The sequence below is a fragment of the Alosa alosa genome, chromosome 19 (genome assembly GCF_017589495.1).
Source record: "Alosa alosa isolate M-15738 ecotype Scorff River chromosome 19, AALO_Geno_1.1, whole genome shotgun sequence".
Classification (NCBI taxonomy): domain Eukaryota; kingdom Metazoa; phylum Chordata; class Actinopteri; order Clupeiformes; family Clupeidae; genus Alosa; species Alosa alosa.
In genome coordinates this window covers 8,246,657-8,264,793 of record NC_063207.1, presented here as the reverse complement: position 1 = coordinate 8,264,793, position 18,137 = coordinate 8,246,657, and the positions used below count along the sequence as shown (strand labels likewise).

The window sequence follows — 18,137 nt, the reverse complement described above, 5'->3', positions numbered from 1 at the left end:
TCCCCTTTTAACTATTGCCTTCTCATGCTTTTATGCGGTTAATCAGAGTGCTCATCATTCCTTTTACTGCTTGCAGTTTCATATGAAGCATAAGGTGAAGTTGTTCACTGTGTTTCAGTAATTTGTTGTTTTGTACTCTCTTTTAATAATTTTATGTTGTTTTTATATCTTTTAATGATTACTTTTAAAACATTTTTAAACTATAGCCCCTTTATGCTTTTATGTACTATTACTCTGCTGTGTTTATGTAAAGCAAATTGAATTACCCCTGCGCATGAAATGTTCTATGTAAATAAACTTGCCTTGCCTTTCCTTGCCTCAACATTGTCAGCTTTATGTGGGGTATGCCAAATGGGGAGATTGTTGTGGGAATGAATGAACACACAATCTAAGATGTTCTTTTGCACCACATCCATCAAAAACAATAACAGTTCCAAACCACCACCATTGGTTTGATGAAACCATTTATGTACTTGTCAATGTGTAAATTAAGTCTAGTGTTTTCACCTGTTCCATGCTATAAGCTTCTCTAAAACTGCTCTGTTGTGTTGAAGCGCTAATGTATTTTTTTGTAAAATACTTTTAGATCAGAGATGGACCATCAGAGACTAGGGGTGATTTATTTAGAGAGTATAACATGGCAGGGTGACATAGTCTGCTTTTGACAATGTGAAAAAAGTGAAGTTAATGGCAGCATCAGGGATGTAGTGGAGGCTAAACGCAGTTTATCCACCTCTGAAATGTCAGAAATAGAGTTTATCCACCTCTCAAGAGTTTATTCACCAACTGCAACTTTCATTCAAAAGTCACACTGTATTAGCCACATTCACAATATGTACACTAATCAACACTCGATGAACCAAATGCCAATGTCCTAAATGCCAAAAAAATCCAATATCGCATGGCGCAGTCCACCTCACCGTGATCACACAATTCATAGTTTACCCACCTCTTATTTTACCACTACATCCCTGGGCAGCATATAATATTAAAAGTTCTGTAGCAAGTTGTTTACTGATAATTGTTTGCCACAGGTCTTTTTTCAACAAGTAGGCCTAGGCCATCATGTGACCCAAAATGTAAATGTCCATTGTCATTCACACCGTTTTATGCCTATCTAATAAACCTTCAGACAATAAAATAAATGTAGGCATATTTTTTTCGCTGGTAACCTAAAACATACACAGCCACGGTAAATTCAAAAAAGCATTTTCGTACCCAGCTAAAAATATAGGCCTAGGGTTTTTATTTTTCGCAAACTGACTCCACCAAATCACACATTAGATATTGTAGGCCTAGGCTTGCCATATTGTTCCACCTGCAGACTGAGCACACACAGGAACGTGTCGAATATGTTGAATAGGGCCTTTAGCCCGATTTCTTCTTCTCCATTTACTTCCTGTGACAGGTAAATATAAGCAGGTCACAACGTCCATCAAGCAAAATGCGAAAACAATTAGCAACTCCAAGGGGGACATTTAAAATGCCTGGAAAAAAACGACGATACAATGTTCGATTTCCGCCTGTAAGTAAACCACCTTAGAAAATGTTTTATAAGGCTTGAAATGAAAAGGCTACCATGTCTGCTCGGATGCTTTTTCACCTACGTTCACCTGGCTTGTGTTACGCTGGACAGGGTCGCATTAAGAAGATCATGCAGAAGGACACCGAGGTGGGACGAATGGCCATGGCCGTGCCAGTAGTTATTTGTATCCTTTGCACAATCTGTATGTTATCTTCAGCAGCAAACTGTGCGCTTTGAGCTGTGCCACCTAAACGTCTGCCCTAGCTAAAGTCTTGGAGATGTTTCTGAGGTCCCTTCTCACCAAGGCCAACCTCATCACACAATCAAGGCATAGCCGAACTCTATCAGTTAACCACGTGTAAGTTTACCATCAATTAATCCCAATGGATTCATTATCACTGTAATTTCCGGGAAGAGCTGGAATAGCAAATAAGCCCATCACTGTTAGTCAGTCAACTGTCAATATCTGCCAACCTGTGTGTGTGTGTGTGTGTGTGTGTGTGTGTGTGTGTGTGTGATCTTCTTGTCTGCAGGAAGCAGTGCATAGACTCCGAGAGGACATTTGATTTCCTAAGGGCCTTAGCTGATCAGGCCTATGCCACCTCATCCACCAAAGAGAGCCAAGAGAAGGGGAGTTGGTCACAGCACAGGTGGGGCACAAAAGAAGAAAGTGACTGCAGTGCCTAAGACACACTTTTAAGAGAAAAAGATTTTTGTTTGTTTACTTTTATTCACAGATGCCTATAGCCTAATATTTGCACTTGACTATGCTGATGAATCTATAGGCTTTTTATTCTCCAATATTCTTTTCTAGAATCAACCCACACGTCAAAGCAACTGACTTTAGGATTGTTGCTCTTGACAAGGGGTAGCCTACTAGATGGAGTTTATGGCTAAACTGTTTTGCAGGCGGAGGTGGCAGGATATTCCTGTGAAAGCAAAGCCATCTAAAATGGAAGAGGCTCCTAAGTCGAAGTTGGCCATTCGAGAGCCTCTCTATGACGACAACTCCTCCAGTGTATGTGCTCAATTTTTATACCAGTTTTTTTATTTTTTATTTAAGCAACAGAGCCTACTGCTGCAATTACACTGATTCTATATGAATACTACTACAACTCACTCTATGGCCCCTAATTTGAATGACGATCAAAGCATAAACTTAAGCTATCGTGTGAGGTGTGGGAACATTGAGCTGATCCACCTATGTTTGAGCTTAGGATTTTGCAAGATTTGTAAATAGATTTTTGCCTTGTTATAAAATTAGTTTTAGTAAGACTTAAGACTTACAGTACCTGTTTTTTTTTTTTGTAAGGCCATATATAGCCTCATTCAGACAGGAATCCTCTCATGCTTCCCTTCCTCTGTTTGCCCCTCTAGGAGTCAGAGCTGTACATCTGTTTGGATACATAGTTATGGACACGTCTTCCTAACCTACAGGTAGAGCCATTCTTATTCTCAAGACTTTGCTCATACAAAGCGAGTTTGTAGACATTATTATTACTTTTCATAAATATCAAGTTTTGACTGCAGGTTTACTATCCATGATGTTATCTTTCCCATAAGCATCTCTGGAAACTGATGTTTGAACTGCGGTGAAGACCCAACAGTAATTTTGGTTTTGAACTTCAATATTGGTGATTTATTATTTGTGGGGATGAAAGTTTAATAATGTGATATATATATGTGTGTGTGTATATATGTGTATATAATATGTAAGTAAATAACTTATAATGTTTTCTGGATGTTGAATGGGGAAAATGTCATCAGTGTAAAGTCCAGGGTGTATCTAATTATTTATTTATGCTTTTGTTGGCTCCTTTACAAGTGGTACAAATATCGATTATCATCAGCACCATATCTATGAATGAGAATACTATGTGGTTGTGGTTGCCCAATTTCATGAAGGTAACAATGATGTATCAGTTGGCTTAATCATGAATTTGCTTGCATTGTGTGTGATGAGTTATGCAAGCAACACCGGTTCATAATTCAAAAGCTTTATTCAGATTTTCATGAGTTACCCATTCCTGTACACATCTTAGTGGCTCTTTTGTCTATTTCCTGTTTGAACTATGCATATATTGTACATTAAAATGTACAGCGCCATGTCTTGAAGTCATCATTAAGAATCATCAGAATGTGAGTGCAGTAAAACTCAAGGTGGTCACTGCACCCACACTTAGGAAAATATTATTTACAGAGGCAAGGGAATTGCAAGGATGACTTTATTGATATGAAATCAATGAGGTTTTAACAGGTTACAAAGTGTTGTGCTACCGATGAATACTTCAGTGGAAAAAAACATAAATAAGTGACAGTTCCGCAGCAGAGGGCTGTTGCAAAGTTTTCGATGCAGATGAGTGAAGACACATCGCTTGGGTCTTTTGTCTTTTTCTTGTCCTGCACGTTCAACCTCTGGAGTAAAAAAAAAACCTTCCCTGGGCGACGCAGCCAATACACACTGGCAGGACATGAGGGCTTTGCCATACCAAGCCAATCAAGATATACAGGACTACACTTTACAGCATGATGCCTTTTAGTTTACAATGCACAGCAATTCAATACAGCCTCCACTGAAGCCTCTCGCTGATGGGTGCTTGACACAAGCAATCCCCTTTAAGAGTTTCCTTACCAGTGGTCAGCACATTTAAAACACATGTTCAGTATAAATTACATAATTCAATCCATAAAACGAGCGATGCTGAAAATATGAGTGTGAAACAGACATACGCACCATTCACACAGCCGATCTGTTTTCATGCTCTGTTCTGTTATATTACTGTCAAAATGAAAAATTTTTTTTTTAAGTGGTTGCAAAGTTCTCCCTTTACTTTTATTCTTTTGCCATTCCTCTTTACATCTTAAAACAGTTACAGTATGAACTTAAGAATCCTTATGGAACATATCGGAACTCTTCAATCCATGAAGGCACAGTCCACCCTGACCTTGCACTGGCTATACAGGTGACCTGAGCTCGATGAGACCATGCGGCAATTAAAACGTAGTTATTTCATTCATTCACTCACACACACACACACACACACACACTCAAACAAGAGATAATTCATGAACATTTAACAACTCTCTTCCATCTTCTTCTTGTCTTTGAAAGTTCTACAAATTCAGTTCTCACCCGTTCTTTCTGTACATCAGGATCAAGAAATGATAACGGAAAAATGAAGTGAAAAATTAAAAACCAATCAGTACGAGATGGTGCCAAGTTGGTTCTTCAGCAGAGTGGCTTTCTGATGTCGAGTTTTTGTTCTGTGCGTGACAAAAAACCAAAACAAAGAAAGAAAAAGAAGAAATAAGGAAATAACAAGAGAGAGAGAGAAAAGGCTGCTCTGTTTAGTAGAGCCGGGTATAGCCGGCCATCTGTTCAATAGAGCCGGCTTCCGTAGCCGAACGTCTGTTTGATGCCCTGAAGGTAGTAGCGGTACCAGCCCTCCTTTGTTCTCTCCTCCTCGCTCTCCGGCACAGCCCGACACTCTATGGTCAGTTCTGTCTCCCCGCTTCGGTCCGCGAACTTTAGCGTGATGGTAGCATAGTGCTCTGCAGAGGCAAACGAGCAGAGAAGGCAGTTTACTCAGAGACGTTCTAATGAGGAGACACAGCACTCAATGAATCCTCCATAGAAATGTGCGGGGTTAGTTTGAGACGTCACTTTGCCTTATTCAGGTGGCGGCCATTGTGTAAACCAAAACGAGGCTTCAGGGTACACTGAATATTATCATTAATGCATTTGCCACCTACTGGCGAATGCATAGAATACAACAATCCTGTGGTATGTGTACCCTGTAGCCTCATTTTGGTTTACAATACCTGCCGCCTGAACAAGGTGAATATGGCAGTTGTCGACACATATCCCACCCCTTTCGGCGCCAAAAGGACTTTTACTGGACCAGATGAGAGGAAGCTACAAGGTACAATTACAGGTCGCCCATTTCAGGCCATTTGTTAATTGTTTATGCTTTACAGTCTGGAGGGACCAAAGCCTTGTTGTGACTACTGAAAGGTAAGTCTATCAATCAAACAAAAAAAAAAAAAACCTTGAATAGCAGCTCAGGGATATTTGAAGCAATTATTTTCCTCTACATACAGTACATCAAAATGAATTCATTTGAATGGGTCTAAAGGATATGAATTATATGAATATAGAATAGATTATATAACTGATATCTAGATGGCAGAGATGATCTTACACAAAGAGATCTCACTGTGGAGAGTTTTTAAGGTAAATGTCTTACCACTGGGCCAGGAGTTGTACCTCCATTTCATCACAATCTTTTGCTCAGGAACCTGCCAAAAGGAAAACATGCTTCAGTAGTCTGTATTAATCTACAGGTGCATTCTAGATTCATTAAACATAGTGTGAAGAGTGAGATATTTCAGAGATATTTCATAGAGTGAAATAGCTCAAGCCATTTTTTTTAAAATCTTGATGATTAGGGCTTACAGCTCATGGAAATTAAAAATCAAGTATCTCAAAATACTATTTAATGAAAAACTTTTCCACAATATTCGATTTTTTTGAGATGCACTTTTTTAAATGGCGGTTACTACGATGTCAGGAAGTGACCTCACCAGCTCCTGAAACTCCCCAATCACATTGCCGTCCATCATGCGGATCTTCCCGCCCTTTACGGGTTCCACCACGGCGGCCGCATGTGTGAAGGCCTGTACCATCTGCACACAATCAGAGAGACACAGTCAGGAACATCAGCACACAATGCCGACTTCACGCCAACAATGCGTTATCATAATCCCTTGCCCTATAATCACAGGCACTTTTCGGTGAATGACTTTTGCTTTCCCAATGCAACAGCCTCAGTGAGAGGGTGACATGACAAGTGTCTTGTTTATTTCTTTCAGTGACCATGGTAACGGGTTATAATGTTCACATAATGCGTGAACAGTGTCATGCTGCCTCCCTGATGTAAGCAGGTTACCAAAGGGCATGCAGAGGTGGTACGGAGCTTCTTTTCTCTGTCCACAGCGCTAAAGCTAAAGACAAAAAAATATCCTAATACATGCGGACATGCTGATTAATTTGCATGTTGTCTCAGTCTGTGTGAAGATTCAAAGCAGGGGCTCAATTGAAGCTAACGCACCAGTGTAGAAGGCTACTGGTCACACTGACTGGGAATTCACACCACAAGAAAGGCCTAAGGAAGGGTGAAACGTAACTTAATCAGTTTATATTGCCTCCGTCTTTAGCGTGATGCCACAATTAGGGATGTCCCGATCCAGCTTTTTGCACTTCCGATCCGATACCGATATTGTAGCGATACCGATACCGGCCGATCCAAGCATGTATTAAAGATTAAAGATATTTACTTATTTTGTTGTTATGTTGAAAAGGGTTTTACTCTTAAGAACAACTAGCCAACTTAATTAGGTTAGTTTGAATAATCCACAGTGGTTGGTAATGAGAAGCTGACCTGTTTATTCTTAACAGGGTTAAATAAACACAAAATAATAAATAGTCAATTAACCACACAAACTGAATTGGCATCAGTGCTCTGCTCTTGAACAACAAGAGTGTAAACCAAGGCTTTAAAAGCCATCAGTGCAAACAATATTGTAAACTGTATAAAAAAAAGCAAAACACACAGAAAAGCTGAGTAGAAAATAAATAGTCAATTAACCACACAAACTGAATTGGCATCAGTGCTCTGCTCAAGAGTGTAAACCAAGGCTTAAAAAAGCCATCAGTGTAAACAATATTGTAAACAATCTAAAATTATATATAAAAGCAACACACACAAAACCTAAGTAGAAAATAGTCAAATTACCACACACACACTGAATTGGCTATAACAACCCAAATAACGGTCACGCCTTCTACAGTATTGCTATCTCCTCCACACTTTACTGCTCCATCTCCATACTCCCTTCAATTTCTACTGTTTGCCCTGGCTGCAGTCTGAGCATGATGGGGAGATTCTTCTTCTATTCACAAAGGTGATCATTTCAACATGCTCAGGTGTCAGCCTGCTCCTGTGCTCATCAATGATAAGTGAGACTGCGCTAAAAAGCCTCTCACTCTGTTGCGTTTTAAAAGCGAAACTGATGCCACAACTGGTCTGGGTTTGCTGAAGTAACCTGGGCTACAGGCTGCATTTATTAGGCCTACAGAAAATCAACCAACATAGCACGTAGGCCTATCTACACTATTTAGAGACAGGAGCTTAAGTTTACCGCGACAACAGCTGTCACTAATTCACATCGTCGTAGGCTGCGCCGATGCACAGACGGTAAAAAAAGTTATGATTGCCTACTGGAAGCTTCTACCCTTTTGGATGTGTAGAGTTGTAGGCCTAGGTGCACTTAGTTGTTAGCGATTGACCAGGTTGCTTTTTGAAATGAAATGCGTTGGTTAGGCTAGCCGATTGTAAAAATAGGGAAATTAAAGTGCGTGCTGTGCCTATACATTACACAAACAATCTTAAATCGCGGAGATAACATTCGTTAGACAGGCAAAGCTGTCAGCAGCAACATGCATTAATAATCCTTTTAACAGCAGTAAAACACACAAAACCACGGATACACAAATTCTAATGGAATTCTATTGCTGTAAAATAGACAGATGTCAGACAGGTAGCCTGGGAAAAACCCAGACGTACTTCTGGCAAGTTCGAGATTCGCTCTGAAAGTCGGTCTGGCCAAGAACCCCTTCTAGCCCATTGCCAATTTTCCTAGATCGAGGCACCAATCAGAACCCTTGAGGCGGGCTTTACACGATGACGATAGCGCACCTTGTTAAAGAAGCCGGGTTAAAAAAAAAAAAAAAACCATCAGCGATGGCTGCTGCCGCTTGTTTGAAGCTGCCATCACGTTGGTTTAAGACAGGGAGTTAGAAATGTCTTAACTGCTTCCTTATGTTGGAATATGCAACATTGTACAAACATGTATGTAAGGGATAGCTATGTGATATCTGCAACAGTGGTAGGCTACTGAAAACGGTTTGATATTCTGTTCATTTATAGGCCTACAGTAGCTGGACACGTAGCAGACAGAAAACACACAGGCTACTTTTGAATTGGTGTGCTATGCGAGCATAACTCGAATGCTACACTTCAGTGTTTGCCTTGAAACAATTCTGGCATAATTGCTTTGAACGTTTCAGTCTCTCGTCCCCCATTCCTGCTTTATATGTCCCGGTCAGCCAGAAAGGACTAATGAAACAAAATGCTTGTTTGAACGTGAACGTTTTTGTTCAGAGCTGAAAATGCAATTGTGTTTGACAGAGGGCAGATGTAAATTGCTAGTGACAAAATATTAGCTTTCAGTGTGGCACGATGTCTTTGTAAATTAGCCTATGTTTAATTAAAAAGTGGTTCATTCTTCCTGCTTCTCCCTACAACCAGACAGTGTTGCAAATTGTGTGTTTCCGTCACTCTGTCTCTTTCGTTGCTGTGATTGTTTTTTGGCGTCCGAGGCATTTTGATCGGCGTCCGTTTGGGAACGCCCTTTGGAAATGGGCCGTGAACGAACCTTCCCCAGACCCACTCTCAGTTACGACTGAGAAGGGTCTGGTTTCAACCGGGCCATCAGAGAGGCTAAAAAACACTTAAAAAATGCTCCTGGTATAAATTCCAATTGAGGCTGTGTATGGGAAAACTACTGGAGAAAAGTTGGTAGGAATAGCACTCCCAATGTTGTTCCTTACCGCATTATCCACCACTAGCAGAAATGCATTTTTACACACAAATGCCCATCTGTTTTCATATTGCGAGTGTGTGTGTGTTGTATTGTGTGAAGGGGGTCAACAGGGGGTCGAGTGTGAACAGCAGACCCCTGGGGCCTGTGTCTGGTGCTACGCTACCTCCTGGGTGAGGAAGACTGTATGTGTGTATGTGTGTGTATGTACCTCCTGGTTGATGAAGACTCTGTACAGCTCTTCAGGCGACGTCATGAAGGTGTCCCTGATGCTGAATTTGCAGGTGGGGATCTTCACTCCAGTGTTGGGTGCGGGAGTCGAGCAGTTGGTACCAATCTGGATCACATCCACAGGAATTAACACACAGAGCAGATACACAGCAGTCTCAGATGTGCCAAGCCTACCAATGAGGAGTTCATTTGCAAAAACAGATATCTCCATTTTTACAGACGTGCAAATTCATTTTGTTGTCCATTCCAGGTAACGTTAATCAAACCGCAGCTGGTACACAGATCAAATTAACCTAATCAACCCAACTGCCGTTGATAGACATACCTACCTGGAAGGCATTATTTTAATTTTGATTTATGAAAAAATCGTTAAAATGGGGAATGCTGTTTTTGCAAGTGGCCTCTTCAAATATTTGTGCTGGGCTAGGCAGGCTTACTGCCAACTTCAGTCTCAGAAGCATTCTGACTCTGGATATGTGAAAAGTGTCCTTGTGAACCAGACTCTGGATATGTGACAAGTGTCCTTGTGAACCAGACTCTAGATATATGAAAAGTGTACTTGTGAACCTGTTCACTGCTTTATTACCCACCAGAGTTTTGTCCACCTTGGCTTTGGACTGAGATGATTGCTGTTTACTGAGGCCATTGGCGGTGGGCAGGATCATGCCTTGGGTGAACTCTAAAGGACAAACGGACACGGACACACACACACACACGGACACACACACACACACTGTAAGAGTTAGCTAGAAATTACTTTAAAAGCAATTAGTATGGATATTTAGTTTAGTATGCAGTATACTGTGTACTGTACACTTCCTGTGTTACTCTACAGTGAGCTGAATAAGTCTGTGTGCCACTGTGCGAATGTTTTGCCACTTCGGGTGCAACTTTGCTTAGCTCTTCTGTTCTCTTATACTGCCGAGTTGTGCAGATTCCCACAACCATATGTTTTTTTAGTCCACCTTCATCATCATTACCACAGTTTGCATAATATGCTTGAAGGAGAGTCTTTCTCTTCACTAGCCAAATGCTGACCTGCGATGCACAATATGCCACACTTGAAAAAATAGCCCCCATTTTGCATTTCAGCCGTTTTTGTTTAGGTACCATCATCATGTCTCATAAAGCCTTAGGCTGTGCAAACTGTTCACTAAAGGGCTTATGTTTACATTTATTTTATGTATTTGGCAGATACTTGTGTCCAAAGCGACTTATAATATGAACACTACATATATAGTTGCTTATAGGCACCAGCTGACAGTTGAAAATCACCAAAGGACACACAACCATCAACAAAAAACAGGAAGCCAGAGGAAACACCCATGAAAGATTAAGATGTAATCAATTAACAAACAATCACTAAGTATCTCACTGTGTGTGTGTGTGTGTGTATTTCTATGTATTTCTATGTGTATCTATGTGTGTGTGTGTGTTTCTATGTGCATGTATGTTTGTGTGTGTGTAGGAGGGCCTTACCTGTCTTGAGGGCGATGACATAATTGCCCAGGGCAGAGCGCACCTTCTCTGCTCCTTCCTTCTTCATGAGGGTGAGTAGCTGAGTGTCAGGCTGGTCTTTACTCAGCGTCACGCTAATCTGTGTCCCCCCCGGAAACATCACACACACATTAAAATAACACTAACAAGCAGTATAGCAGCAGCTAAAAAATCCGGACAAGAATATTCATGATTCATTCCGTCATTCAGAAGCAATAAATCAAACTTACATCAAGGTCTTCCATGTCATTTTCATCTGAGAGGTTCGGAACCTCTATATGGCCTTTGCATTTGATCCCTGATGTTGTTATTCCTACAAAAAATAGTTTATTAAAAAGCAGTGTAACAAGACTATTGTATTATTAGCACAACACAGCCATGAGTGCCGATAGCAGTGAGGAAAAAAAAATGCTGATTCTCTTAAAATCTTTGAGAATGTGACAATGGCTAGATAAATACACTATATAGATTTACTTTATTCATTCCCAGGGAAATTGTGGAAGCTGGTGTGTGTGTGTGTGTGGGGCAGTGAGCCAGTTCCCATAATTCCTATAATCTACTCAACCTCAAGGATCCATTTCAGCATGTGTGTTCTATTTAGCTTTCAGTGAGAGTGTGTTTGTATGCGCTCTGTGTTTGTATCTGTGTGTGTGTGTGTGTGTGTGTGTGTTCTGTGTGTGCGCGCTTCTGTGTGCAATGTTGCGTGTTTCTGTATCACCTTTCCACTTGGCCTTGAGGTTCCACTCGTAGAAGAAGATGAGCTTGCCTTTGCGGTTGTTGATGGAGGATTCTCCCTCCACCTTGCTCACCTCCGTCACCTCACATGAGCCATGCTCGTTCTCCACCCGCACGCCCTGGAGCAGCTCCTTCAGCTTGTCCGACGACCAGTTGGTGGCATTACGCTCCGTCCTGACCACACCAACAGAGGAGAAGGCAACCGAGCATGAAGCATTGAGCAGTGTCATCATATTAACACATAACAGTAGGTGTACTAACCTAGAGATTGGCATGGTTTTATTTCAGTTAGCCTAATAGCTGGTTTGATTTGCAATGAGAGATGATCTTATGGAAAGTACCCCATGCCAATCGTGAGATATGGTGAAGGGTATGTGATGATGTGGGGCTGTTTTAATTCCAAAGGCCAAGGGAACTTTGAGGATGCATAGTATCCTGGATCTATGAAATAAATGGCCTAAAAAAATCAGCCTGCCTCTATGGGAATTTAACAAAAAAATAAAGGGGACAATGGCCTCTGTATTTTAAGGCAGAACATTTATTTATTTACAATACATTATTCATTGACAAAGAAAATGTTGGATTTTTCCTCTTTTTTAATTAAGGCAGTAAGATCAATTTCCAAAAGATGATTTTTATTCCTCTTTTTAGTCAACTTTAGCATGTGTATGTACAGGGTATGTAAACTTATGAGCACAACTGTCGATAGATAGATACTTTATTCATCCCAATGGAAATTTTAGGCATCCAGTAGCTTATACAACCATAACACAACAAACACACATACACATCTCACATACATACAAATCACTCACAGAAATGTAAAAAATAAAGAACATGTGAAGTGATTACCAAGGTATGGTATGGACTAACCATGTGATGCATTGATTATGATAAGGTGCTATGGTAGAGTGTGTGGAATGGTGGTAGTGCAAAAATGAACAGTGCCATCATTTTGAGATATCTTAACATTTGTATGCATTTGTATCATAGACTGTATTGAATGATTTGTGTATACTTTTCAGATACACTCTTTCACCTCCCCTTGACTGCTAAGGGCATTTGTTCAGGGCTATCATTTCTCAGCACATCGCATCCCAAGAGATCAGCAGTTTTACTCTTGGCATCAACGTTTCATTGCATATTAACGTTAGCACACATTCATTTTGCTTTCTTCATGACCATCTGGACTGGTTCAAATCTTGACGCCTATGCATCCAACTGTCATCCTTTCGGGACAGATTGAGAAAGCCAAACAAAAATGGAATATCATGATAACGTTTTCTTTCAACGTATAGCATTTGTAAAACAGTTTTTAGCTTGAGCTTCCATTAACGTTACTGCAAAATCCATTCGTGTGTTAAAAAAAAAATGACCACGCTAGCTTACACCCCACTGACAGTTCCATCTCTGTTACCATGAGCTGAACTGCAGTGTCTGGTTGCTAACGAAAGACACCCCACTTATGAACAAGCCGCGGTTAAGCTACTGCAATACAGGGAACCAAGTTTGCCACCACTCCCCGATTATGTTGCCTGAAGGAGATTACCTAAAAAATGTATGTATTCTCGATTCATTAATTCATACATACATGTATAATACGTAAGCAGGTTTGTCTTAAAATGATAAGCATCGATAAGCACTTGCCTTAAGTTACTGATGAGGGAATGTTAACCATTGTAATGCCAATCAGTATTATTTTCAAGTAGTTAACTAAAGAGTAAAGTTGACTGAGCTGCATGAATCTAACGTTGACAACTTTAAATTCTAGCAAGATATCACCTACAAAGTTGACATGGCTAGTATGACAGCTAGAAAGCTAGCTAGCTATAGCAGACCATTCTCGAAATTACTTAATGTGTGAAAATACACTAACGTTAATGCTACGTTAAAATTAACACAAGTTAACATTAAAATCATGAAGATTTAGGCTTGATCAGAAAATAAATTAAATGGCAAAGGGGGAAATCAACCAAGCTAACGTCAGCATTAGCAACGCGAAATTCCCAGCTTCCCAACCATCACTTGAAATGTAACCAGTTTGAATGGACTCGGTTTAACAGTGATCCCTTACCAGTGCCAATTGTTGACGTTTGTTGCATCTGCTCTTTCCTCCACAATCCAACGAGGGTCTCCTTCGCCCCACTTTGCCATGATTGCTCTGTTAATGAATAAATACAGTTTAGGTGTTGTAAGTCCTTCCCCCGGCAAAGGATATCTTACTGTCCGAGGCACGTTTTCTAGAATACTCCAGGCAGCTGGTTCCTCTGATTTTGTTCACCGGTAGAAATTACTGGAAGCGGAAGTGTGTGTTACATTGTAATACATCCCTGTCGCAGTCTGAGTTCCGTTCATCTAGTGGCTCATGGTGGTCCAACGAGACGCAGCGGTCATCAAGGAATGAGCGACAATGTTTCTAACAACTGTCAACTGTGAGTTCGCACGTCTTTAATTCATATAACACCACTATGCATTGTCATATGTGTTGCTGTTGCAATGTTAACTGAAGTCCCTTTAAGCTAATTGAAACGGCTTTGTCAGCTGCTAATTAACGTTAGCAAGTCTCCATGTAGCTAACATTGAGTCAAAGATTATATCTATAACGTTCATCTTTGCTGATGGCTGAGAACATTGAACAAGTGACACAGATAGAGTTTCTTCGTGATACCTTGATAAGTTACACTTCTGTCAACATAATTCATTCAGCATCCACGATGAGTGATGTTTTCATAACTAGCCTATTCTATCACACTCTAATGGTAACCTTACCAATGTTTCGTGTCAAGATAACATTCACAGAATTGTTCCTATCCAAAGATCACTGTCAAATATCATGCAGTACGAAGTGGAAAATATATTGTAGAGCCCGTAGAAAGCTTTTTTGCAAACAGGCACCCAGAACACGTCAAAGGTAAAGGTTATCTCCAAGCAGCTTGAGGTTCCTGTGACTACAGTTACACATATTAGGCTATTAAGATATCTTTTTAAAGCTCTCTAGACCTGGCTGCAAGAGGAAAATTGACACAGTGCGAATTGGAAGATAGTCAAAACAAACATTCAATGCGAACTTTAAAGTTCATCACTCTCTGAATCTGTGCTTTGAAGCTGTGAAGGAAACTATGAAATCTAAAGACAAGAAGGCATCCTCCAACATCACCCAGTGTCAGAGACCTAATGACCTAAACACAGCTAAAAACACTCAAGAATGGATAAGAAAACAACAGTGGACTGTTCCATTAAACATGGAATAAACATTGATGAATGCCAGTTACTTACTTTTGTCAGTTTCAAATTATTTTAGAGAAAAGTTGAGGGGGCTGTTTTTTGTGGAAGGGTACTAACAAATCTGACCACGACTGTATAAGCTATGGATTCAAAAGTCAGATTTTGAACAGTGAACAGTCAGTATCACTTTTTGTTCTGGTAGCAGGTCACTTTTTAAAACATCTTATTATTATTATTATTACAGTGTGATTGGACATTGTCATTTAAATTTTGCTTCTCCTCTTACTTTTCAGTGGCTAAAGCCAAATCCAAGTAAGTCTAAACTCAATGTATGTAAAAACATAATGTAAGTTAATGTTACCAGTAGGCTTAGCAAGGGTTTGAAAGCTACTGAGTTCAGTTATACGATTGACTTTTTCAGGACAATCCTAGTGCAGATGATGAGTGCTGCTGGGACGGGTTATTGTTTCAATACTAAAAGAGGTCGACTGCGGGACAAATTGGTCATGCGCAAACATGACCCACTTGGTGAGCATTTTTCTTAACACAATATTTGTAGGCTTACATTCCACATTAAGTACTTTTGCTATTTTCATATCCCGTGAGTCCTTGAAGTGCCCTTGGCTTTTACACAATTAAATACTTTGCTATAGCTATAGTTCAAGCACAATAACGTTGCTTGTTGATAGACTTTGCACTTTGCCCACTATTTGAATTCAGGCCCATAATCTCCAAAATGACAAAAAAAAAAAACTGCTTTAAGTATTTAAAGTGAAATTGGGCTCTTCAGTCAACTCATTCTTTTCTGGTGGAGCCAGGTGTGTTTAAACCTGCCGCTATTGTTAATGTAATTAATGTCTACCCGTACCCGGTTGGTTGTTGCACCTAGTGAATGAGCATGTTACGATGTAAAAGGATTTCTGCCTGTGTTAAAATTGTTATTATTGGGCAACAACAAGATATTCAGTGTTGGAATTAACATGTAAGGAGCTGAATATAACAGAAGATGCCGTTACAGCACAGCTGACGCTCCACCGGAAATAAATGGGTTACCTACAGCAGTGGTTTTCAAAGTGGGGGCCGGGGGCCGCGAGGGGGTGCCTCAGCAAGTTGGAAGGAAAAATAAAAGCAACAAATAAATACATTTGAAAAGTTTAAAATATACCTATTACTATGAGGATTGTTATACAATGGCATTATAATAATGTGACTCATATCTGAACATTATATTTCCCATGATAATGACTTGGAATAATAGTAGAGCGATAGCTCTCATATAGCAGAAAGCCCCGAATACAATTTGTACACACTGTATGCTCCATCGCGAAGTGGTTGTGGCTAAAATAATTATTAGGATTAGCTTAATGTATTTTTACATTTGCCGTAGTATTGTTGATGGGTTTAATAACACATCAAGGGGGTCCTTGACCAGAACCTAGTGGTATTTGGGGGGCCTTGTCGTGGAAAAGTCTTGGAACCCCTGACCTACAGTAAAGAGCCTTTCCGTGCATAAGGTCCATTAGACTGATTAGACAATATGTAGCATGACCCAGAGAACACGATGGGAGCCAAGATGCGTTGTCATTTGACCAACAGTCTTGCATTTTTGGATGTGTATGTGTGATGTTTTGAGTTATTTTATCTTACATCCTGAACATCCTCTTGTTTTCCCCTGCAGTCAACAAGCACGTTCTTTTCTTTGAGAAGAAGAAGATCCGATCCATTTAAAGGTGATGGAATACCTGTATGGGTCACCGGCATGGGCAGCCATAGTAAAATGAGGTTTCCATCAACCTCTCAGGACTCTGTATAACTTCCATATGTATGCTCACCATGGTATGGATGGCTGCTGAAGACAGGTTTTCAGTGTGTAATGTGGATGTAATGCACTGATGTTCCTTATAATTTCTTTGTTGTTAAGCATATATACGGTAGAAAACATTTTGTTAACTCCACTCCGATAATGGTCACACGATAACACCAGAAAAACTGAAGTTTCAGGCAGCCATGATTCAAGATAATCCAATATGGCTGCTGCAAAGGCTGATATTACGCTTAATTGCTAAACATTACCTAAATCTGTAGACAATGGGTGCTACTCCTGTGTTCTCTTGTGGATATATGCCTATTTCAGCGGATATTTGTTTGTGGTGATTCAAGTATACTTATGCAATATGAATCCAAAATACATGTTAATAACTTGGTGTCAATTGTGATTATTTTGCTATCAAATCATAAGAACAGAATAAAACATTTGCTTTACATTTTTTACAATTTCTGTAAAAATGTCTCATATTTTTGTTCTATGTGACCTTCTGAAATGTAGTTGACAGACTTGTTTTTCCTGTACATTGATAAAAAAACAAAACATGTCTGACAATTCAAAAGCATAGAGTACAGTATCAGTGATTAATGTTTTGGCCACAGATATTAGATGTTTTATTTTGGAATGAATGCAGTTACTGTCAATATTTTGGTATTATTGATTGCATTATCTACCAGCTTCAGGGATCCCCACTCTCACCTGAATGAATCTGGCAGTATTGTGAGAATCATAGTCTTTGAATAGACCAGGGGGGTGTTCCAAGTACGTGGTTTAGTGGCAAACCTGGGTAAGTTAACTCAAGAGTAAGTGGAATACCACCCAGGTCCAATTCTATGAAAATCACCCTGATAACAAGTACAGCTTTCATTAAAACCTGGTTAAAATGTCATTCTTAGAGTATTATAATAAAATTGGGTATTTTAACATTTTAAATTTCAGGGTATTGCAATACTTTTCTAGTGTAGTGCATTGTACCACATCAGTCTACACAGCAATTCCTCAAACCACAAAGGTGCACATGCCCAGATATAAAGAAACAGATACACAATGTACCGGTATGTAGAGTGTGTCGGGGGGGGCAGAAATACAAACAGTTAGGAGTGAAAGCAGGTGTACGCGACTAGGATAGGAAGGTGTGGCCACTCAAACTAACTATTTGAGTGTTGTATGGCATCTTGATGTGTGGAGGGTTTTGATGTCAGTGTGCCTGAGTGTGGGGAATGGATATTTGATCTTTGGGTGATAAGATAACCTGACCATTTGGTTCATAGGAGTTGCCAATATAAAAATAGTATTTGAAAAAGATCAATGCCTTCCAGTGGGCAGGTGATATTTTGCATATTAAGGATTTTCAAAACGTGGTCTGCACTGAGCCAAACAAGCAGATATGTTAAGACAAATGTTCAATTGTCGGTGGGATGTCTCAATATAGCAAAC

The 18,137-nt window shown here is 40.0% G+C and overlaps 3 protein-coding genes across 4 annotated transcripts; 2 read left to right on the top strand and 1 right to left on the bottom strand.

Annotated features, from left to right (window-relative positions):
* The first annotated feature begins 1,397 nt into the window (after nucleotides 1-1,397).
* On the top strand, nucleotides 1,398-3,603 carry LOC125284354 (dr1-associated corepressor). Of its 2 annotated transcripts, none has more exons than XM_048228270.1 (7): nucleotides 1,398-1,525; nucleotides 1,637-1,709; nucleotides 1,790-1,883; nucleotides 2,059-2,175; nucleotides 2,435-2,543; nucleotides 2,903-2,962; nucleotides 3,089-3,603. In XM_048228270.1, exons 1-6 carry the CDS (start codon nucleotides 1,445-1,447, stop codon nucleotides 2,933-2,935), a joined length of 507 nt encoding a protein of 168 aa, XP_048084227.1. In that variant the 5' UTR covers nucleotides 1,398-1,444; the 3' UTR covers nucleotides 2,936-2,962; nucleotides 3,089-3,603. The 2 variants fall into 2 exon arrangements, with proteins under 2 accessions (XP_048084227.1, XP_048084228.1); XM_048228271.1 differs by having other exon boundaries at nucleotides 3,056-3,603.
* A 130-nt stretch (nucleotides 3,604-3,733) lies between these two features.
* Nucleotides 3,734-13,925, bottom strand: ahsa1b (AHA1, activator of heat shock protein ATPase homolog 1b). Its single transcript, XM_048228269.1, has 9 exons — nucleotides 13,725-13,925; nucleotides 11,634-11,824; nucleotides 11,146-11,228; nucleotides 10,898-11,015; nucleotides 10,009-10,097; nucleotides 9,399-9,524; nucleotides 6,110-6,211; nucleotides 5,773-5,824; nucleotides 3,734-5,077 (listed from the first exon to the last, which is right to left on the bottom strand). Exons 1-9 carry the CDS (start codon nucleotides 13,802-13,804, stop codon nucleotides 4,905-4,907), a joined length of 1,014 nt encoding a protein of 337 aa, XP_048084226.1. The 5' UTR covers nucleotides 13,805-13,925; the 3' UTR covers nucleotides 3,734-4,904.
* A 33-nt stretch (nucleotides 13,926-13,958) lies between these two features.
* Nucleotides 13,959-17,149, top strand: mrpl33 (mitochondrial ribosomal protein L33). The gene is made up of 4 exons (XM_048228272.1): nucleotides 13,959-14,082; nucleotides 15,169-15,187; nucleotides 15,297-15,403; nucleotides 16,554-17,149. The coding sequence occupies exons 1-4, from the start codon at nucleotides 14,061-14,063 to the stop codon at nucleotides 16,601-16,603; spliced, it is 198 nt and encodes a 65-aa protein (XP_048084229.1). The 5' UTR covers nucleotides 13,959-14,060; the 3' UTR covers nucleotides 16,604-17,149.
* Nucleotides 17,150-18,137: the final 988 nt, after the last annotated feature.

Excerpts from the sequence above, each read along its gene's own strand:
- LOC125284354 (XM_048228270.1), top strand. The coding sequence starts at position 1,445 with ATGCGAAAACAATTAGCAACTCCAAGGGGGACATTTAAAATGCCTGGA. Across the intron at positions 1,710-1,789 it reads GGCCGTGCCAGTAGTTATTT|CTAAAGTCTTGGAGATGTTT; the intron begins GTATCCTTTGCA and ends CGTCTGCCCTAG. Across the intron at positions 2,176-2,434 it reads GGGAGTTGGTCACAGCACAG|GCGGAGGTGGCAGGATATTC; the intron begins GTGGGGCACAAA and ends ACTGTTTTGCAG.
- ahsa1b (XM_048228269.1), bottom strand. The coding sequence starts at position 13,804 with ATGGCAAAGTGGGGCGAAGGAGACCCTCGTTGGATTGTGGAGGAAAGA. Across the intron at positions 6,212-9,398 it reads GAGTCTTCATCAACCAGGAG|ATGGTACAGGCCTTCACACA; the intron begins GTACATACACAC and ends GATTGTGTGCAG. Across the intron at positions 5,078-5,772 it reads GTACAACTCCTGGCCCAGTG|AGCACTATGCTACCATCACG; the intron begins GTAAGACATTTA and ends TTGCCTCTGCAG.
- mrpl33 (XM_048228272.1), top strand. The coding sequence starts at position 14,061 with ATGTTTCTAACAACTGTCAACT. Across the intron at positions 15,404-16,553 it reads GCGCAAACATGACCCACTTG|TCAACAAGCACGTTCTTTTC; the intron begins GTGAGCATTTTT and ends TTTCCCCTGCAG.